Source organism: Talpa occidentalis, unplaced genomic scaffold (genome assembly GCF_014898055.3).
Source record: "Talpa occidentalis isolate TD23 unplaced genomic scaffold, MPIMG_talOcc4v2.1 talOcc4.2, whole genome shotgun sequence".
Classification (NCBI taxonomy): domain Eukaryota; kingdom Metazoa; phylum Chordata; class Mammalia; order Eulipotyphla; family Talpidae; genus Talpa; species Talpa occidentalis.
In genome coordinates, this window is record NW_023602073.1 from 7,756,397 (window position 1) to 7,779,437 (window position 23,041).

General features: G+C 46.8%; 1 protein-coding gene across 4 annotated transcripts in view; it reads right to left on the reverse strand.

Moving 5' to 3' along the window:
- The window catches only part of KIF13A (kinesin family member 13A), a 207,861-nt gene extending 201,007 nt beyond the window's left edge, over positions 1-6,854 (reverse strand). For 3 of the 4 annotated variants that reach the window (XM_037518911.2, XM_037518910.2, XM_037518908.2), the window contains exons 1-2: positions 6,662-6,854; positions 6,301-6,391 (exon numbers count right to left, since the gene is read on the reverse strand). In XM_037518911.2, coding sequence (XP_037374808.2) covers positions 6,301-6,391; positions 6,662-6,716 — 146 coding nt within the window. In that variant the 5' untranslated portion in view covers positions 6,717-6,854. The remainder of the gene's footprint in view (positions 1-6,300; positions 6,392-6,661) is intronic. The other variant, XM_037518909.2, reaches the window with a different exon arrangement.
- Between the last annotated feature and the right edge of the window lie 16,187 nt (positions 6,855-23,041).

Consider the following 23,041-nt stretch of genomic DNA (forward strand, 5'->3'; position numbering starts at 1 on the left):
GCAACAACAAATGTTGGCGAGGATGTGGTGAAAAAGGAACTCTCCTGCATTGCTGGTGGGATGCAAATTGGTCCAACCACTATGGAAAGCTGTCTGGAGGTTCCTCAGTCTACTGAAAATGGAGCTCCCATATGCCCGGCAATTCCACTCCTAGGGATCTAACCAAAGGACACAAAAACATTGATTCAAAAGAGCACCTGTACCCCTATGTTTATTGCAGCACTATTTACAATAGGTAAAACCTGGAAACAACCCAAATGCCCAAATATAGATGACTGGATCAAGAAGTGTGGTACATATACATGATGGAATATTATGCAGCAATCAAGAAAGATAAGCTCATGCCATTCACAGCAACGTGGACGGAACTAGAAGGAATTAAGCTCAGTGAAATAAGCCAGAAGAAAAAAGAAAAATACCGGATGGTTTCACTTACAGCAGGAATATAGGGGAACCCAAGACATCAATGTAAAAAAAAAAATAACAGTATAAAACACAACAAAGCAAAAACAAACAATTATAAATCAGAGACATCCTGCAGGGAAGGAGGCCCAAGAGGGATCAGAAAGAGGAGCACAGGGGTCTGAGGTGATGGTGCACAGGTGCATTGATGAAGGAAACTCTATGGGGACTACACCTGAGGGGGTGGGGGGAAGCAAATATAGTTTAAAAATGAACAATGATGTAAAAAATTAAAAAAAGAATTTAAAAAATGTTGAATTAAGGTTAAGTACACCCCACACTTTTCTCACAGGCAAAGTTTTCCCAAGTTCAACCAAGGCCTGAAAATATCACCAACATATTTAAATTTCTGGTCTACAGAAATACATGAGCAGCAAATATCTTAGAAGCATGTGGAAAGGCAGGGAAAGCCAGTTTGGAAATAAAATGCTGTAAAGCTCATGTACTGCATGAACTAGAAAACATCCAATGCCTCTCTTCCACCCTCCCTCATATACTTTACAAGACGACATCGCCCGCCTACAGCATGGAAAATTGGGCAAGAAGTTAAACTTGGATGCTTTTTACTAACAGCCCAAAATTTAGCCCAGTTTTTCTTTTAGCTAAGCTAGGTTATACGTGTACATTGCCTTGGATGCTACCATTTACTCACCTAAAATAGTAAGAACAAAAATGTATGTGGAAAGTAAGTCCCATTCTAGGTTCTTTCCATCTTAAAATAGAACATTTCTTTTTTTTTTATTTTATTTTATTTTACTTATTTTTATAGAGGCATGTTTTTTATTTATTTATTTGTTTGTTTGATGGTTTGTTTACAAGCACTGGGTACAGTCAGAAGCGCGGGAGGGTGAGAGAATTCACCAGAGCCAGAGCGGGGAGCAGAGCAGGCAGAAGGACCGAAGTACACTGCTGAGGGGAGCAGCGGGCGGCAGGAGAGGTCTGCGCGCCATGTGGGACCCTCCTCTGGTGGCCGGGGAGCAGCTGGGGATCGAACCGGTGGCGCAGAGGCCTCAGGCATTTTCGCAACCCAGCGCTCAACCCCTGCGCCACCGGGGTTTCTTTTTGGTATAATTTGGTAGGTTAATTGTATTATCTGGGAACACTCAACTTTTTGTTCATATAAATTTATGATAATAGCATATCAGATATAAAAAATAACCTACTGGGCCTCCCTGGTGGTGCAAGGGGTTAAGCACGGCACTCTGAGGCAATCCGCAGCCTCTGCAGCACCCAAGTTCAATTCCCGGCTGGCCAGGGAGCAGCCCACATGGCTTGTCCGCTGCCCCGCCTCAGCAGTGTACTTCGATCAGTCTGCCTGTTCTGTTCCCCGCTCTGTCTCTGGTGAGTCCTTTCTCACACACACCCCACCGCATCTCTGGCCTATACCCCGGCTCTTGTATGCAGAAATAAATAAATCTTTAGGTGCAGCAGACCTCTCCTGACTCGCCCGCTGCTCCCCTCAGCAGTGTATTTCAGTCAGTCTGCCTGTCCTGTTCCCCACTCTGTCTCTGGTGAATCCTCTCAACCCCGACACCTCTGGCCTGTACCCCAGCTCTTGTTTCTTAAATAAATCTTTAAAAAAAATAAAAATAAATAAATCTTTTTAAAAAATAGATAAAATAAAATAAAAACAGAAAAGAAAAAACTTTATAAAAAAATAACTACCAATCATCGTCCTTTGGGATGATTTTTTATCATAAAGATTCACTTTATCATAAAGATTCACTTCCTAAAAGTTATGGAGATCAGATGCATAAGCCACTCATCTATATTGTTTAAATCACCACTTCCGGGCCTCCCCGGTGGCACAGCGGTTGAGCGCTGGGTTGCGAAGCTGCCCTCAGCCTCTGCAGCGCCAGTTCGATCCCCGGCTGCTCCCCGGCCACCGGGGGAGGGTCCCACATGGCGCGCAGACCTCTCCTGCCGCCCGCTGCTCCCCTCAGCAGTGTACTTCAGTCCTTCTGCCTGCTCTGCTCCCTGCTCTGGCTCTGGTGAATTCTCTCCCGCGCTTCTGACTGCACCCAGTGCTTGTATAAATAAATAAATAAATAAATATTTTTTTTAAAAATTTAAAAAAAAATCACCACTTCCAACCATACTGGATGTAAAGATGAATGAATGCATCTTAGTATCCTGGTCTTTAAGCTAAGAAAGATATTTGTTGAAATATATGTGTATGTGTGTGTATGTGTGTGTGTGTACGCGCGTGCGTGCATGTGCACATGAAAATGTGTGAAAAATACTGAATGACTATGGTTTCCTTCCTTTTGGAGAACTGAGGGAATGGGAAGGGCAGAGGATGACAGTAGTGATGAGAGGAAGACTTTTCATTGTTTGTCTGCTTATACTTTGATTTTTTAAAAAGATTTATTTTATTTATGTATGCATACAAGAACAGGTGCACAGGCCAGAGGTACGGGGTTGAGAGGATTCACCAGAGACAGAGTGGGGAACAGAACAGGCAGATCTACTGAAATACACTGCTGAGGGGAGCAGCAGTCAAGACAGGAGAGGTCTGCTGCACCATGTGGGTATCTCCCTGGCCAGGGATGGAACTCATGCTGCAGTGGCTGCAGATAGCTTGACAGTGCTGAGACTTAACCCCTTATGCCACCAGGGAGGCCCCCTCTACTTTGATTTTTAATGAATTCCCATTTTGGCAAATTAGGGGCTCTGATTCTATTCCCCCCTTCTGAATTCCCCTGCTTCAACATCCTGTTCCATGAACACAGTGTGGCAGGTAAGTTTTCGCTTTAACAAAAGACTTCCTCCCAATCTTAAAAAAAATGAACCTGTGCTTCCAGCACCCACATGATTGGCACAAAACCACCTGTCTGCAGGTTGCTAAGACCCTGGGTCCCACCTCAGTGCACCCGCACACTGCGAACCAACTCAGTGCAGACACTTGCTATGTACCAGGTGCTGTTCAGGGCATGGGACAAGGTAAGCAAGACAAGGTACCTGCCCTCAGGAAATTCACAGCCTCAAGGAGAAGGCAGAAGAGGAAACATGTAATTTCCAAATAATATGGTATCTGTAAAGGCAACACTAGAGTCTACATAATCCGCCACACTGTATATTAAGCATTTTAAACCTCATTTCTCTATCTCTCAAAGGTGAGAGCCCCTGGCATAGGCCCTGGATCTGTAGTTATCTTTGGATTCCCATGTGCTGAGCGTGGTACCACATGATGTGAACTTCACAAATGTCTCCAACATAGTGCAGTGACTTTTTAAGAAAGAAACAAATTCATATGTTTTCATGTTTCAGAACAGTAACCAGCACATTAACCTGAGGCTCTGCAATGTATTATAATGCCTCAATTTCAGAATTAACCTCCCAAAACCTATGATCATATCAGCATCATGGAGTCCTGGCTTTGATTCCAAAAAAGGGGAGAAAATTATGAAACCTAAGCTGTTACTTTTCCTGGAAATCAATGCACTCCTGCTGGCTTTTACTGGTAGGACTGAAAACTTTCACTCAGTAACTTAGAATTTCTACTCCTGGCTAACACATTTATAATTTTGTGGGGTTTCAGAATTCTCAGTTTCACACAGGCTTGCCACTATTAATTTCTTCACTTCCAACCTTGAATTTCTAGGTAAGAAAAACAACATTCTCACCTTGCCCTGAGCTCTACCCCAAAACAAATGATAGAAATAAATTACAAACACAACATGAAGAATTGTTGCAATTAATCAACCCAGAGCCCAAGGGAGAAATTGTTTCTATTTTTAAATGCACCACAGCTTTGAGGGAAAATCTGGTGGAGAAATATGAAACCAGGCTGCATAGTGAAAATCAAAATACAATTGGTGTCTTCATCCTTGCAGTGACAGTAATCCTAATCTACTAGTAGGATGGCTGAGCTGACACCTCAGTTTGTCTGCAAATTGAATGAAAGGTAACCAGGCAGAATCCCACAAAAGACCCATCCACCACTCCAAGGAGCACATCTGTCAGGAGGACTGAACAAGAGAACACCTGTATTTCACTGCTCTTCTTATGGCTCCAGATAAGGGGCTATGCTAATCAGCAAACCACTGGATAGATAAATCCCCCAAGCACCCTTTCAATTTGAATTTAAGAGATCCTGATTGGCAATTGAGGCAGCCCTAAAAACGATCAATGGATTATTTATAATTTCTTACCAACTGTCTACAGTGAAACTTTCTATCCAAATTCCACAAAATTAAATCTGTTTCTCTCCACAAATGACAAAGCTTCATTTCATTAAATAGTAGCTAACAATAGCACTCCTTATGGTTAAGAGTGACACAGAGCATGGAAAAAACAGAAGCAACAACTACTTAACAGGAGTTACGCTAATCTACCTGCTTTCTGGACTTTGAAGAAACTGACTCAGCAGAATGATTTTTCTGTAACAATATAAAAAATCCAGTTTGGGGGAAAAAATGCTGGTGGTGTAGGTATCTCATTTAAACTACTCCTATTTTCATCTAAGCAAAAAGTTCACTTCTAGGACCATGAAATAGACACCCAGCTTGCTACAAATGTACCTAAAAGTAATAAATAATTAAAACGTATCTAAAATAGTACCCAAGGATACATTCATTACTGAAAGTATTTAACAGGGCATTTTAAATATAACAGCTATTTATTGTCACCGTAACAATCTGCTGTAAGTAGCACACTGTTTGCCACCTGGCTGAAAATCTCTACCTTTAACACCAAAAAGCAAAGGCTGCCCAAACTTCCAATAATTCCTTCCCCCTAATTTAGCAAAACTATGTGTAAAACACCACATGATTACAGAATGGAGGCAGCTGCTTCTATTAGCAATAACATAACAAACCTGACAGAGTATCTCTTCAGTGACAATCTCTAAAAAAGACCAATAGCCACCAAATTGCAGTACATCGATCAACAGGTGAAGTTTACAAACACAACTCATCCTCATGCCCAAAAGGATCGAATTCTGTCAAATCCCCAGTTTTGTTTGTTTTTTTTTTTCTATTTTCACATGCTCCCGCATCGCTCTACTGAATGAATTCCAACCCTTTTCTTCTCGGGGGCTTACCAGAAAAATGCCAAATATTCTAATTATTTTAGGGCATTTTCCCATACTGCTGCGTGGAACAGAGCAGAATTAATAAGGATCCAACAGTTACCACTTTTCAAATGCAAATATGTTGCCATCTAGTAAATGCAGCCCCCTTTTAAATATCCCCCAGTGTCTACACAGCTCAGAGCACGACTTTTGTTTGCTCCAAAATCAAAATTCGCGCAATACATTCAGGCATTATCTCCACCCAGCACCAACAACAAAAAAAAAAGAAATAGATTTTAAATGGCTCAGGCCTGAGCCTGCATCAAGATTGTTTGCTTGATTGCGTGTGTGTGTGTGTGTGTGTGTGTGTGTGTGTGTGGGGGGGGGTTTCCTTCCATTTTACACGCAAAGTCCTTGCACAATCTCCCCGAAGGATGCTGGCAGCGCGGTGCGCCCTGCATCCCTCGGGCTCCCGGGCCTTGGGGCGGTCACTTGCCTCGAGTCTGGCCTCAGTTTTCTTATCCGTAAAATGTGGTCGTTGCGCTGATGATGTGCAGGCGCCCCTCAGAGACCCACCTCCCGCCCCTTTATCCTGCGGGTGCCCGGGCGCCCGCCCGAGGCCGGTGCAGGCTGCGGCCCTCCAGGGAGGGGTGCGGGGTGGGGGCCGCGGGAGGAGAACTTGGACTTGCCAGCGCCGCAGACAGGAGCGTGCGGCAAACTTGAAGCCTCCCCCTAACAATAGGGGCGAGCGCTCCCATTTTCCTGCCTCAAACTTGCAGGAGACCGCGGCTCGGATGCTCCCCGCCCTGCCGGCCCCGCGTTACCTTTCTCCCTGTTTGGTGTTAGCCGGAGGCGGGTGCAGGACCGTCTGGTTCCCTTCCATCTCCACCACGCACTTGGTGTTCAGCTCCAGCTCTGAAAGCAGAGGGGACACCGGCGTTGCCAAGTGGGGCGGCGGTGCCTCCAGCGCGCCGGGGCGCGCGGCGCGGGGGTCCCCGGGAGGCGGCCGATCGGGGAGCCGGGGAGGGGCGCCCGGGTCTGCCGGCGCCCCGGCTCGGCGGCCCCGGCGCCCCCGGCTCCCCTCGGGGCGCCGCAGCCGCGCGGCCCCGCACTTGGCAAAGTTGCCCCCGCCCTGCGCCCCGCGCCCGCCCGCCCGCGCGCGGAAACGAGCGGAAAGCGGCTCACCTCGCCGGTTCATGGGCCGGACGCGGACGGCAACTTTTACCTTGGTGTCCGACATGTTGGCGGCGCCCCTCGGCCCGAGGCGGCCCCTCACGCGCGGCGCCGCAGCCGCGCGCCCCCCGAGCGCGGCCGCCGCTCCGCCGTGAGCTCCGCGAGGCAGCGCCGAGGCGCGCGGGCCATCCCGGGGGAGCGCGACGCGGGGCACGGCCGGGCCCGGGGAGGGGCGGGCGCGCGGGGCGGGGCGCGCCGGCGGCGGCGGGCGGGCGGGAGGAGGCCGCGCGCCCGGGCCCTGGCGCCGCTCTAGCCGCGCCGGCCCAGCCGGGCGCGCAGCACCGCGGCCCCTCGCGGCCGCCCGGGGCCGGGCCGCGCCGCCATCTTCCGCGCCGCGAGGGCCGCGCGCCCCGCCCGGGAACCCGGCGCCCCGGAGGCCGGAGCCGGCCGCGCGGCGCCCCCCGAGCGCGGGGGCGCGCGGCCGGCGGCGGGGCCCGGGCCGCGGCACCCCCGGGGCGGGACGCCCGCTGTCCCCGGGCCGAGGTGGCCCCGGCACCGGCGGGGACCCCACGGGCGCCGCCTTGAACTCGAGTCACCTTGCGCGGCCGCTGTGGGCGCAGCCAGAACCGGGGCGCGCCCGGGGGCCCGCGGAGGCCGCGCGCGGGGTGCCCAGGCCGCCGCGCGCCCCTCTCGGCGCGCCCCACTCGGAGCAGGCGGCCGTGTTTTAAGACCTTTGTGGGGCAGGGAGGCTGGAAATTGATCTGGGCTGGAAATTGATCTGGGCTCTGTGCTTCTGCCACGCAAAGACACCGTGTGTGCGCGCGCGCGCGCGCGCGTGTGTGTGTGTGTGTGTGTGTGTGTAGTGCTCTGCCCTTCCTTTCTTCTTCCACTTCCCTTATCTTGGGAGGGATGTCAAGTGGGCCGGGAGGGTCATTAACTCTTACATAAGAATTTAATAGCAACGGACTCCGGCGTCCTGCCTTGCCAGATGCCTCCCTCGCGGCCAGGGCGGCGGAACCGGCTGAATCAGAATTATTCTGGGTGGCTCAACAAGTGTTTATGAGGCGCCGATGGTGTGCCAGGCGTTTGGAGGTACAAAAGCCTTAAATACAGTCTGCGTCTGGGGGGAGTGGACGTGGACCAGGGGGTTTCTTTCCATGCTGCGTAATTGTGGAAACTCAGTCCTTCCTAAGTGCACCGAGAGTCTGCTCTGTGCTGGGAGCTTTGGGAGACGTGGAATAGGAATAAAGCTCTGCTCCCTGTGCTCCAAGGTCACGCTCCATGGGGGTGGAAATAGCAGAGAGAGCAGGAGGCTACTCCACTATGTGGCAGACAGGTGGTCCAAGAGAGGCTCAATTCTGTCTCCAACAGGTTCTACCTTATGGGCTTGGCTTTAAGTGCAGCTCAACTGGTCCTACTTTTCACCCCCATATTGTTACAGGGCCAGCTAATTCAGACCACCTCTGAAAGGCTGGTGGCATCTGCCTTCTTCTCCATTCTTACTGTCAAAGCCTGCTTCCTCCACCCATTCATTCCTCTATATAACAAATAGAAATTCATTCCTCTAGTTAACTGAGCACCTACTATGTAACAGACCCTGTCCAAGGCTCTTGGGATATATTGCTGAACAGAGGAGGCAAAATGAACAGCTCCCTGGGCCTAGCTATTTGGTTCTGTGTCTGTCTCCTAGCCTTTGGGTGACTGAGACATCCTCATCCTTGAAATTCCTCCTTTACCTCCTGTAATCGCTCCCGTATCCAGCTTCCAGATCAATTTTTCTTGATTAGCTTTTACTTTGATCATGCATACTAGTCCCTGGTTCAAAAAACTCTCCTGGTGATCTGGCCCTGCCCTGGCTAATATTACATCCTCCGTTCCTGAAATTCTTCGCATCATCTGGGACATTTTCCTAAGATTCCATCTCTGGGGTGTTGTTCTGTGATTTCCAGCAGTGTGACAGAAAGTGGTTGAATTATGTCTCCCAAAGATATAGTCAAGTCCTGATAACCCCCAGGATCTATGAATCTAACCTTAGTCTTTGGAAATATGGTCTCTGTAATTAAGTTAAAATGAGTTCATACTGAGTTGGGATGGTATTTAAACGCAATGACTGCTATCTTTTTATAAAAAGCGAAGGGGGAGTTGGACCCACACACCCAGAGAAGCAAGCCTGGTGGAGGTGGAGACAGATTAGAGTGGTGCAGTTACAAGCCAAGGAATGTCAAGAATTTCCAGGAGCTACAAGAAGCTAGAAAGGGCCAGGGAGGGACTCTTCCAGAGAGTCTTCAGGGGACCCATCAACCTAGCCTTGATTTTGAACTTCTGCCCTCCAGAACTATGAGAGTCTCTTCTTTGGTATTACACCACAGTTTATGGTAATTTGTTACAAAATAAATACACACAGGCATTCTTTCTGTGCCCCACCTCCTTTGCTCTTCACCCTTGCACTCCAGTCCCTTTTTTCTCTGCCATAACATGAAAGGCTTAAATGCCTGATTGAGAATTTTCAGTTTTATTCTAAGAGCAATGGGAACCGAATGAAAGTTTGGTGTTTGGAGCCAGGCACTGACATGTTCAGTGCACGCTCACGAATGACTCATAAAAGACTGTCTTCCACCCAGACGAGAGGTGGTGATAGCATGAACACAGCCAGTGACAGTGCTAACAGCCCAAGCAGCAGATGTAGGATTTACTGCAGAGACGAGAGTGGAATGTCAGCAGCCAATAGGATGTGAGGATTGAGGAGGCAGAAGGGTGACGGGTGACCAGCCTGAAAGTCTGATAGCCCATGACACCAGGGGGCATGATGAATTCAGTGTTTCTGGCTAAATAAATGGCTTCCCTTGGTTGTTTGCTGAGTGGTCCCTCCTCCTTTTCACGTTTCCCAACCCCTACCCCTACCCCAGATTGGTCCTCACGTCTCTTCAGGGAAGGTTTACTCAATATGTGTACTTCAAAGCAGTTTTTAGACCTAATGGGTTTGAGATCATATCTTTTTTTTTAAGATTTATTTATGCAAACAAGAACTGGGTGTAGGCCATAGGCACGGGGGAGTGAGAGGATTCACCAGAGACAGAATGGGGAGCAGAACAGGCAGATTGACTGAAATACACTGCTGAGGGGAGCAGCGGGTGAGACAGGAGAGGTCTGCTGTGTCATGTGGGTAGCTCCCTGGCTGGGGATTGAACTCATGCCGCAGTGGCTGGTGATAGCTTGATAGTGCTATGTCTTTAGCCCTGTGCCACCAGGGAGACCCATGGGATGATATCTTCTTAGAATTGGAAGGTGACCTTCAGCATCTTTTGGATCCTTCTCCAGCATCACCAATGTTGTCATCCCTCTGCTGACTGGCTGACTCTGTACTAAAGTTCTACATTCAGAGAAGATCTCCATGAAGAATCAGCCCTGCCCTCCCCTACCAATCCCAATTTGTTGAGGGTGTGACTGTTGGGGTCAGACTGTCTGGTTGGAGCCCTGAACCTTCCCCTTTCTGAGGAAGAAATGTGTATTAACTCTTTAGGACCTCGGTTTCCTTATTTGTAAATAGGATGATGGTGACTGGTAATAGCAAAGGAACCTACTTCGTAGGGTTGTTACGAAGATAAGGTGAATTAATACCTGTGAAACTCTCATCACAGCTTTATGAGTGGGAGCTGGCACATCCCTGAAGCCATGCTGGGGGCTGCAGAATGGCTGCATTTTTTGCAGGTCACAGGGAAACCCAGAAGCTGCTCCAAAGAAGAATCCTGAAGCCATTGTGTATGACACTTAGGGAAGAGAGAGCTGTTTGGGTTTCTGAAAACCTTCCAAGGTCAGTTTCTAGGCTCTATTAAAGCCAAGCACCTCCCTGGTGGCACAAGGGGTTGAGACACAGTGCTGTGAGACTGTCTGCAGCCACTGCAGCACGAGTTCGATCCCCGGCTGGGGAGGTGACACACATGGCGCAGCAGACCTCTCCTGTCTCACCAGCTGCTCCCCTCAGCAGTGTGTTTCAGTAGCTCTGCCTGTTCGGCTCCCACTCTGTCTCTAGTGGATCCTCTCACCCACCGCATGTTTGACCTGCACCCGAGCGCTAGCATGCATAAATAAATAAATCTTTAAAAGAAAGAAAGAAACAAACAAACAAACAAAGCCAAGCTGCCTTCCCACTCCTAGATTCAACAGAGAGGATAAGTGCAATGTGAACAAGAAAACAAGAAGATGCTTCATGGGTGTCACTATTGTCATATTTTGTCAGTGTGGAGAATGTCAATAAAATGCACAAAATAATGACATCGCCCTTCGTCCATAAATCCCTACAGAAGGAGGGGGGCTTCTTTTGAGTTGGACACACAGATGGTAAACACGGTGATCAATGAAAGAGAGCCTAGTGCCAGAAAGGAAAAAGCCTGGGTATTGGGGTCATGCAACCCAGGTTCAAATTCTAGCTCTGCCACTTGCAAGACATATGACCTTGTTCAAGTCACTTATTCTGTCTCCACTGCCATTTCCTGATCTCTAAAATGGTGGTTGGGGGCCTCCCCTAGTGGTGCAGCAGGTTGAACGCAGCGCTGTGAAGCTTTCCACAGCCTCTGCAGCGCTGGTTCGATCCCGGCCGGCTGGTGAGAATCCCACATGGTGCAGCAGACCTCTCCTGTCTCGCCCGCTGCTCCCCTCAGCAGTGTACTTCATCAGTCTGCCTGTTCTGTTCCCTGCTCTGCCTCTGGTGAATCCTCACACCCTCCCGTGCATCTGGCATATACCCCAGCTCTTGTATAAATAATAAATAAATAAATAAAATAAATGGTGGTTGGAGTACAGCTATCATGCTGTTCCAGGTACACTTACACCAGGATCTGATACTTGGTAAGGGTCAAATAAGCATCAGTTAGTGGTGGTGTCATTACCATCACTATCACTATTATTTGTGGATCCAGGACTGCATTCAGTGAGTCTGGGTTACTCAACATTACTCACTAGATGTGACCCTGTTGTGTTCCTTAAGTGAAACGCACAGTGGTCATTAAGGTAATCCCCAAGAGGATAAATCCTCAACAACCCTGTGTCCACCAGCCCTCCCTAGAGCCCCTAAGTGCAAATTATATACTCGAGATCACAAAGAGAACCTGTTGTCCTGCCACAATTTGTTCTTCAGGCCAATTTGCTAGGAAATGATGGGGTTATGACCTTCCAGAGCCCTTCCCTAAAAGGAAACTTCCCAAGCACTGGGGGGAAGGTTGTGGAAATCCCAACCTCAGCCATTTGGTAAATAGAAATCCAAGCAGCTAGCCATCCAAGAAAGAGTCATAGACTACAGAGCAGAGATTTTTAAAGTATTTTTTTATGATTTATTTATGCATACAAAAACTGGGGTACAGGCCAGAGGTGTGGGGGCTGAGAGGATTCACCAGAGACAGAGTGGGGAGCAGAACAGGCAGACTGACTGAAATACACTGCTGAGGGGAGCAGCGGGCGAGTCAGGAGAGGTCTGCCATGTGGGTAGAGGCTCTCCTGCTGCAGAGGCTGTGGCTAGCTTCATAGGTTGCATCTTTTCTTTTTTTTTTTAAGTTTAAAATTTTATTTATTTTTTTTAATAATAAATTTTATTTTTATATTCCCCATACAATTGCAGCCCCCCCATTCTGACCCCAATCCCTCCCCTCCCGCCCCCGCCCCCCTAAAAGTGTCTCTGGTTCATAGTTTTTTGTTGATTTTGATTTTCACTTTCTTATAGTTATTCATTTTCCTGGTCCCTTATTTAAGTTTTCTAGATTCCTGCTATGAGTGAGACCATCCGGTATTTTTCTTTTTCTTTTCGGCTTATTTCGCTGAGCATGATCCCTTCCAGCGCCATCCATGTTGCTGCAAATGGCATGTGTTTATCTTTTTTGAATGCTGAGTAATATTCCATGGTATATATGGACCACATCTTCTTGATCCAGTCATCTATTTTTGGGCATTTGGGCTGTTTCCAAAGCATCTTAACCCCTTGCGCCACCAGGGAGGCCTGAGTTTTAAATAAATGGACTTGTTAAGAAGAAGAATCTATAGAAGAATCTATAAAATTCTGATGTGCACATGCTTGGTTTAATCCTTATCCCTTCCTATGTAATTAAAGTAAAGCAGAAAAATCCAGTAAGGGATGGGGTTAAGAGGGTAGGGTGATGGGCCTCCCTGGTGGTGCAAAGGGTTAAGTACAGCACTGTGAAGCTGTCCACAGCCTCTGCAGCATGAGTTTGATCCCCGGCCAGCCAGGGAGCTACCCACATGGCACAGCAGACCTCTCCTGTCACCCCACTGCTCCCCTCAGCAGTGTATTTCAGTCAGTCTGCCTGTTCTGCTCCCCACTCTGTCTCTGGTGAATCCTCTCACCCCCCACACCTCTGGTCTATACCCCAGTTCTTGTATGCATAAATAAATCTTTAAAAAAAAAAAAAGAAGGGTTGGGTGGTCAGGGGAAAGTACTTTTCTTCAGTGCAGCAAGGAAGGTTCTGGGAGCTGCATAGTCAATGTCCCACTTTGGAGTCAGTTTGAGAAAAAAGGCTCAGGGAGAGACAAGGCAGCTTGTTGAAATTTTGGCATATAATAAAGACACACCAGAGAGCCGGTCTAGCCTAGAAAAGCTCTGGATTAATGCTGAGCTATGGAGAGGTTAGTGGCTTCCCTTTCAACTCAGTGGGGTCCAGGAGTTTTTTTCATCCATTGGGGATCCTACAAAATCCTCAATCTTGACGTACTAACACTGCACTCTAGACACACCCCAGTCTATAAACTCTACCCAAGGGCTCTTGTTGGGAAGTGCTTGTTAATTGGGGTTTACTTTAGAAACTGGAAATACCATGGGCTCTGAAAAACTGGCAGACACCTGATGACAAACATTCCCAGGGACTCTGGAGTCATCTGATTTCTGTTAGAGGAAGCTCCAAAGCTATTTCAGTCAGAAGTGGGCTGCCAGGCTGATGTAAAAACTGCTAGTGTTCTAAGTCTACGGAAGAGTAATGATGGAGCAGGTAAATACTCAAGAGGATTTCCATAAATCTAGTTTAACAACTGTATCTCTCAACCTAGGCTAAGAGACCAATGACGCTGGCATCTCAATGGCTTATAAAAATATGGTTTTCTCCCTCACTCACATGACTTCTTCATCACAGCCTGGTCGTGACTCAGCTCAGCTCTAACCATTTTCATTCCGAGTCCCAGGCTGATGAAATAGCGCTTAGCAGGGACAATGCCAGAGCTGTGGCAGAAGGAAAGGAGAAGGTGGCAGACTAAACCGTGACTGTTCAAGCTTTGGCTCAGAAATGGTACCCATGGCTTCTTGATTTTTCCTGGACAAAGCAAGTTATATGGACAAGATGAATATCAGCAGGGCAGGGAAGAGTCATTCTTCCTTAGAGAGGGTGAGATGTTGTGATATAATAAGAAATCTACACACACACACATACACACACACACACACACACACATATTGGTGTCCATCTATTATTCAGGGCTCATGTTTTGTGACAGTATTTGGGCTTTGTCCTTCATACCTAAAATAGATCCAGAAGGTTGAAGGTGAAATGAGATGATAGTTGGAAAGCTCCAACATACCACAGGATGAGGGCTGGTTGCTAAGGGAACCAACCACACGATGAGAGGGTGGAACTTGCACCCCCACCACCATCCCTACCTGGAGGTTGAACCAATAGCCAATGGCCAACAATTTAATCAGCCAGCCTTATGTAGAAAAGCCACAATTAAAATAAAAAACTAAAAGCATGAGGTTTTAGGGGCTTCCAGGTTGGAGAACATTGGAGATGAGCCTGGAGGAGGCATGGGAACTCCACGCTGCTTCTCCCATCCCTTGCCCTAGGCCTGTCTTCCCTCTGACTCTTCCTAAGTTGTATTCTTTCCTGATCAATCAGTAATTGAGTAAGTAAACTGCTTTCCTGAATTCTGTTTTAACAAATTCTGGAACCAAAGATGGGGTTACAGAACACACAATGGTTACCTGGACTTGTGGTTGGTGTCTAGGAATGTGGGGGTGTTGTGGGACTGCACCTATGGCATCTGACACCAGCTCCGGGTGGATCATGTCAGATGGAATTAAATTGTAGAACACCCAATGGGTGTCCTCTGAGAATTGGGGAACTCTTGGATGAGGGGGAAAAAAACATATCTGCAGTATAGACGTATTCAGTGAGTAGTGAGCACACTGGGAATGCAGGGAGTGTTTCCCTTCACAAAAGGATTCCAATCCATCTACTACAAAAATATTTGCATATTGGAATAGTTAACAATAACAAACATTAACTGCCTACCAGGCACAGTTCTATTATTTAGTCTTCCCAATAACCACAGGGACACATACTGTTCTTTCAAGATGAGAAGACATCAGTAACTATTCAGGGTAACATACCTGGAAAATGGTGACCTTGGGGTTTGAATGCACATACAAATTGGGACATGCATATATTGGTTTTCCTAAGGGTGATAATGGATTTGCCTTGACTCATCTATATTTTTTCTGGCACCAAAAATAATACAAAGCAATAGAAACCATAATCTGCTAGTATGAGTCTTGACAGTTTAATGCAATATGTAGCTTCCAAAATAGAATCACGAAATACTAGGAAGGCAGAAGAGAAAATAATTATTTCAATGGCTGTGATCTAGGACATGGGTGGGGGCGAGGGGACAGAGGTTTTTACAGAGGTTATTGGCTCACAGTCACTTGGCAGGAAGGCAGACTTTGATGTCGGAATCACTGCGGTTTGCTTTCCAACTCTGTAACTCACTTGCTATCTTTGTCTTGGACATTCAAGCCTTGTGTCCTTTTTAAATGTAAATTTAAATTTAAAGTGGATACAACATCTATTTCACAGGATTTTGCTGAGAATTAAGTGAGATGCTGTATGTAGGATGTCTCGCTCATTTTATAATGTCACCTACATAAGACACTCACAGCAAATAGCAGTTGTTTTGTTATTACTGTCATTGAGAAAAGGATAGAATTTTGATTGAGCATTTGTGGAAGAGCTGTCTGTGTGGAGAGACTGGTGGGGGCAGGAAGATAATGCAGTTCTGTGCCGTAGGTAGCTAATCAGCTATTGTGTGCTGGAAGGATTGGTTCTGGGAGTAAGCAGACATTAAAGATAGAGCTAGGGATGGATTGGCCAAGCTAGACATGAGGAAGGCCTGGGTGGGAGTGTGCAGGGACAAGAGTGGGCAAGAGAGGGCTTGGGAGATGTCTCTGGATGGAAGTCTCTGTCTGCACCACAAGACATAGAACTCTCTTGCCCTGACCTCCTCTGAACAGGACCGGGCACTGACCACACAGGGTCTGAGTTTTCTAGCAATGCACAGACCCTTAACCAAGCCTCATAAGCAGTGATCTACCCAGCCATTCCCAGACCTGGCTAGCCATCCCTTGGAAACTGCAAAAACAGGGATTCCTGAATTCACTTAGAGATCAGGGAAGTATGGATTGGGCTGATTCTGGATGAGTATTTAGGGATAGTTTGGCTCTCGCCCACAACATGAGAGCAAAGGGGACTGTCCCCATTGTATTCCCTATTATGCTGATGGAATATTTGGCACTGGTTAAAATGTAAGCAAAACAAGGAAAGAGGCAGCTCAAAACAAAACAGGCCTTACCTGAGGAATTTATCCAGCCCTGGGGACATCAGTTTGCAAGAACTAGGGAGCACAGGGACAGTGCACTGTAGCTTTCATGCTAAGGCATTGGCTGAAAAGCTCCCCCAACCTGTTTACTAATGAATCCATTCATTTATCCAATGTTTATTGAGCAGCTGGCGCGTGAGGCACTGTGGGAATTGCTGGGAAATCAGAAGCTGACATTGTCTCTGCCCGTAGGGGGTTCCCAGGCAGGGGAGGTGCAGCTAGCTGCATCTAAAGTGGGCCGTGCTCTCACGGTGTGTGAACCCGTTTGGTGGGAAGCAGCGATTTCCATCCTGAGGGAGATGTCAGTGAGGACACCTGAGTTAGATCCTCAGGGCTCAGGGGTAGTTAGCCAAGCAGGGGAGGAAAAAGTCATAATCAGGAAAGATTGGGTTGCAGGGATGGGAGATGCACTCAAATTGGCTGAAGCAAATAGAGAACAAGGTGGAAGGACACACCTCTTGGAGGACACAGGTCTCAGGAAAGTCTGTAGCCAGAGCATGAAAAAGTTGAGATGCAAGTTACTGCCATGTTTCCTGCTAGACCTGTGGTCTTTCATCTTTCTTTCTAGAGGTTTGCATGTGTTGGAAAACGGCTGCCATCCACGCCTTTGTGTGTGGCCTTCCCAGTAACCGTTAAGCACACAGAGCAGCAGGGAATATCTTGGTTTCTAAGTAAATCCAGGTCCAGTTAAAGTCAGATGTCTGTGTGAGGACTGGAGTCAGGAAATGAGCGGTAAAGGACCAGGGGCACCAAGGGGAGAGAGAAGTTGTGGGAGAAACTTGGACTCTTCAGATCTTAAGTGTGTTGGGGTTGTAGTTAACTTCCTCTTTCCTATCACTCTTATTCTGATGCTGCAGAAAAGGGTATATTTTCTTTCATTCAGCAGAAAATGTGACACTGATTGTATCTCTACATCACTCAAAGCGTGAAATCATTCAGTCAGATTCCTGTCCCTGTAATCCTGCCTGCTGCTTCCCTTCTGGATGCAAACCACATCTAATCACTGCAGGAAGCAGCCCAAGTAGGAAGGAGGGGCTCCTGGGACAGGTGTGGAGAGGATCACATCTGGACTGCTGTTCCACACCTTGTGCAAAATCTCTAAGCATTGGTTGCTGGGGCTGGGGGAATGGGGCATGGTAGTGTGGAGGAAGCATAGTCAATGGCGCATAAAGAAGGGTCTGGAAAACACAGGCATGGGGGGGGCCTCCCTGGTGGTGTGAAGCGTTAAGTCTCAGCTCTATCAAGCTACCACCAGCCACTGCAGCATGAGTTTGATCCCCAGCCAGGGAGCTACCCACATGGCACAGCAGACCTCTCCTGTCTCGCCCGCTGCTCCCCTCTGCAGTGTCTTTCAGTCAGTCTGCCTGTTCTGTGCCCCACTTTGTCTCTGGTGAATCTTCTCATACCCCGCATCTCTGGCCTGTACCCCAGCTCTTGTATGCATAAATAAATAAATCTTTTTTTTTTTTTTTAAAAAAAGAAGGCTCTAAAGAGAATATAATCCCTGGCCTTCCTGGTAGCCTGAGGGTTAAGTCTCAGCGCTACCACCTCAAGGGCCTGAGTTTTGATCTCTGGCCAGGAAGGTGACCCACATGGCGCAGCAGACCTCTCCTGTCTCACCTGCTGCTCCCCTCAGCAGTGTATTTCAGTAGATCTGCCTGTTCTGCTCCCTACTCTGTCTCTATCATGCCCCACCTGCACCTCTGACCTGCACCCCAGTTCTTGTATGCATAAATAAATAAAAAAATAAATCTTTGAAAAAACACAGAGACGGGGACTGGTGATCCTCTTGAACTATATGGTCACTCAGGGGCCATAAACAAAATGTCCTGTCCCCAGAAGTAGAAGGTCCCAGCACCTCTGCTCAGTGAGACGGAAGGAGGCGATGAATGACACGAGGAAAAGTCTGGGACTGGAAAGTCTGCTTTTGGTGCTGAGCTCGCCTTAACTTTCCCCACATCACTCTGATCTCCCAACGCCCTCGCCCCTTCCTTCTACAGCGATTTTTGTCTGTTTCTCAGTTTGTGGCCGACATCTGCCTGTGTATAACAGGTGGTCCCCAGGAAAAGGGGAGGTTCCAGGTTTCCTGCCCCACCCAAGGGAGGGTGGAGCTGAGCAGGGAGAAGAAGCTGCAGAGGAGACTGAGGAAGGAAGGAAGCAGGATGGAGCCAGAAGGAGACCTGGAGGAGGCACATGGAGCCGAGAGACACGTGGAGAAACTGCGCTTGCCTTGTGGTCGTGGACGGGGTGACACAGATGTGGGGGAGACCCGTGCGGAGGGGACAGTGGCAGCTTCTGTCTTGATTTTGATTTTGCTCTTTTCCTCCCAGACTTTAGACCTGTGGCAGCTTTCACTCCTTGCTCTGGGCCAATCCCATTTGGATGGACTTTTACCCCTGCGGGGACAGGTCACTTTGGGTGCTTGATTTAGAAACTAGATTCTTTGCCTTTCCTGTATTGTTTCCTAATTGTATGAAAGTTCCTTCCCACTAAAGTCTCATATGTTTTATGTTGATGTGGCGGATGGCAGAACCTATTTAGAGCAGGCAGGTTTGTGGGGTCTGGGCTACCCCTCTCCCTGCCCTGGAACACTTGAAACCCCAAATGGCTCGAATACCAAACAGTGTGGAAAGATTTGTAAAATTCTCAAACCCTCATCCATCATTTTCTCTCCCCTGTCCTAGTTCTTAGCAACAACCACTTTTAACCTAATATACCTGCCAGTAGTGTGAACTTGGGCAAATGATATAACTTCTTTTTGCCTTAGATTCCTCATCTACAAAATGTCACTAGTAAGTGGATAATTTCATTGCACTGTTTTGAGGATTATATGAGATAATTCACAGAAAGTGATGTGTGTGCCTTCACACGGTCAGCGCTCGATCAATGTGAGCCGCCCTGCCATTATTACCATGGGTCATAATCCATTGGCTTCCTGCTGGACTATGAGCTCCTTAAGGAATTAGAGTGTGTAAAATGACAGGCACATCAAAGGAGCCAGGTAATGGGCAGTTATTTTTATTATTACTGTTGTTGAAGATGGAAAATAACTCGCCTTGATCATCTGGGTATCACCCGTCCATGAAACAGACGCCACTGTCAACTCTGATCTCAATGGATGGCCACTGAATGAATAAATTCAATAGTTGGGTCTCTGTTCCTTTCTGAATAGTCAATATGGAGGCAAATGCAATGATTATTACCATGTTTCTAGTTGTTTTTTCCCTGTAAAACAGGTGACACATTATCGTGAGCATTTAAAGCATTGGCAGAGGGTCCCCAAAACCCAGTACTGGTTTTTTAAGCCAGAAGGGATCTTAAGGATCATGTAAACCAGTTCTTTACCATCAGTGAATGAATGACTCACACCTGAGACCTTAGGGGATCTGACTAGTTCACACATCTGGTCACCAACAAAGCAAGGCAGACAGTGTGATTTTCATGAATAGTTTGAAGTTATTGGTAACTAAGTATACAAGACAGGTGAATCAACATGGATGAATCAGTAGGGAAGTATTGGTAAGTTCGAAATCCAGGTGTGATTTTGAACTTCACTGCCTGAGAGTGTTACAGGGCAGGGAGGGGGCAGCCCACACCCCACAAACCTGCCTGCTCTAAATGGGTTCTGCCATTCAATGCATCAACAAAAAACATATGAGACTTTAATGGGAAGGAACTTTAGGAAACAACACAGGAAAGGCAAAGAATCTAGTTTCTAAATCAAGCATCCAAAGTGATCTGTCCTCTCATGGGTAAAAGTCCACCCAAGCAGGACTGGCCCAGAGCAAGGCCCCAAAGCCTGCCACAGTCTAAAGCACCTTCCAGTGGGGACCCATAGAAAAGGAGCAGAAACAACCAGATAAGCTCAGAAGGAAAAGAGCAAAATCAAAATCAAGATAAAAGCTGCCATTGTCCCCTCCCCACGGGTCTCACCCACATCTGTGTCACCCCATCCACGACCAAAAGGCAAGCGCAGTTTCCTCACGTGTCTCTCTACTCCATGTGCCTCCTCCAGGGCTCCTTCTGGCTCCATCCTGCTTCCCTCCTTCCTCAGTCTCCTCTGCAGCTTCTTCTCTCCCTGCTCAGCTCCACCCTCCCTTTCCTGGGGACCACCCTGTTATAAGAGGTCATCACTGGAATATGGTGGTGATTGGAAGGGGAGGGTCCAAATCAGCTGCCCCCTCCCTAACAACTGTTACCCCCTGGCCAGGCCAGGTCTTACATCTTTCATTAAAGCCTCCTTCCTGTGAGTTGAGAGGCTGGAGAGCCAAGGGGTCCCTCCCTGCCCTCAAGACAGTCTTGCAGGGTGCTTGCCAGGCTCTCTGCTCCCCACTTCTTACTTGATGCTCTGGAGACTTTCTCAACTCAGGTTTCACCTCTGAACTGCAGAACAGAAAAGTGATTCCAGTGAGTCTTTTCTCATTTCTTCCAAAATTGGCACATAATTAGCTTCACTGAAGATGCATAGAAGAAAAGTTAATTCAGCTCACACAGTTGATGCCGTGGGGCATTTGGGCTTAATGCTCTTGCATAAACTTGTAGAGAGGCTCCAGGTCGCTGCCCCATGTAATTCCCATGTAATTCCCAATCCAGCAGACTCCAGGGTCTTTGCTCCATGGCACCGAGGATACAAGTCCATCCTGGGCTCCTCCTTCTAGTCCCCCATCACCAGCTTCACTGGGATCCTCAGTGGGGCAAGCGTCTCACTAGTGAACAGACACTGACATATTTGTTTTAAAAAAAATGAAGCAAAAGAATTTTCATGTAGCCAAGTTAATATCAAGACACAAAACTAGTGAAAATTCCATGGAAAAGGCACAAACTAAGCTTGTTTGGAGTCATTTAAAGGCCATTGTAAATTAAGTAATATTTTCCTCCTTGTAGAAGGGGAAAGACCATTTCTGTTTCCAGGAAATTTAGGATAGTATTAACTTCCTTCCTCTGAAGGGCTGCTTAAGCTTCTCCAGATCTCTGTCCCCACTAATTGCAGTTGTCTCCCAGAAAATCTTAAGATGGAAAGAAAATAGCAATCTGAGAAATCTTCCTCAGGGAAAGTGCTTTTGCTGAGCCGAGAGGAGTTCCAGTTTCCACAGGAAGCTTGCTAAGGGGTGGTTTCTTTCCCTCCTCCTGGCTCTGCTTTCCAGGTAGTGCTGCAAGTATAACTTTGCCATTTTAGAAAGCACTTCCTACACACTTGGCCTAAATTCTGAGATAAATGGAGGAACTATGACTCCAGAAATGACTGTTTCTCAGATGAGTGGATCGAGATGTGGTTGTGGAATATTACTCAGCCATCAAAAAGAAAAACTCATGCATGCCATTTGGGGCAGCATAGATGGACCTTGAAAGGATAATGCTAAGTGAAGTAAGTCAGAAGGAAAAAGATAAACACCTGATGGTGTCACTAATAAGTGGAATATAAAGTGACCAGATAAATAGTCAGAAAAAGACAAGTTAAAAAACTAACCCTTGATAGCTGACTAGAAAACAGAGACACCAAGAGGGGATGGGGTGAGTTGGTTGTGGGTGCACTATGGTGGTAATACCTGAGAGGGTTACCCCATTATTACCTCAGTTAAAAATAAATAATTAAAAAATAAAAGCATTAAAAAAAAGAAATGACTGTTCCTATCTCAACAAGAAAATCCCACATTTTTGTGAAGGGAGTAGTTCTGTATCACTGCGGACAGATGTGTTTCCAAAAATAGCTCCTAAGGCAATACTTGTGAGGATATGGTTTAGCTGTCTCCCAAACAGCTAAACCAAGTTCAACATCTATCGGTCTTAAAAAGGCTTCATTCACATCTATTTGTTGCCTCCACAATTTGTAAAATCATTGTTATAAAAGGTCAAGTATCTTCATATACTTGATGAAGAGAAAGAAACATATTTTCCTTCAGAGAAATACATGATACATAACCAAAGGCAGTATGTGGAGCATTGAATTCTGATTCAGACAAACTGATATAAACAGATATTTTGAGGCTAATTTTCTGAATTTCAGTATGGATTGGATACTAGACTTAATGAAGCAATTACTGTTATTTGGGTGAAGCAATAATTGTATTTTGGTTATGTAACTAAATGTCATTTTTATTTCTACTTATTTTATTTTTGTAAGATTCATGTATTTATGCACACAAGAACTGGGGTACAGGCCAGAGGTGCAGAGGGTGAGAGGATACACCAGAGACAGAGTGGGGAACAGAACAGGCAGATCTACTGAAATACACTGCTGAGGGGAGCAGCAGGCAAGACAGGAGAGGTCTGCTGCACCATGTGGGTTGCTCCCTGGCTGGGGATTGAACTCGTGCTACAGAGGCTGCGGATAGTTTCATAGTGCTGTGCTTAACCCCTTGCACTACCACAGAGGTCCCTAAATGTCATTTTTAAAAAGATGCAGGCAGACAGCAATACGATATGGGGATTTGCTTTCAGTAGAAATGATCAAATGTTAATTAATTAAAATTTATGATTGTTAGGTTGGGGTTTATTGCAATATTCTCTTGAGTTATCATGTTTAAAATATTTCTTAATAAATTATTTCACAATAAAGACAATCAAATTTTACAAGAAAGGCTCTAAGACAACAAGCAGATAACTATTCACAAAAGAAGTAGATGAATTTCACAATTGGAAATAATAATGAAATGAAATGCAATGGGTCATTTGCAAACCAAGAACAAAGCAAATTAAGTTTTTCAATGAACTATGTGAATAATTCATGATCAGCTCTAATGACGGTAT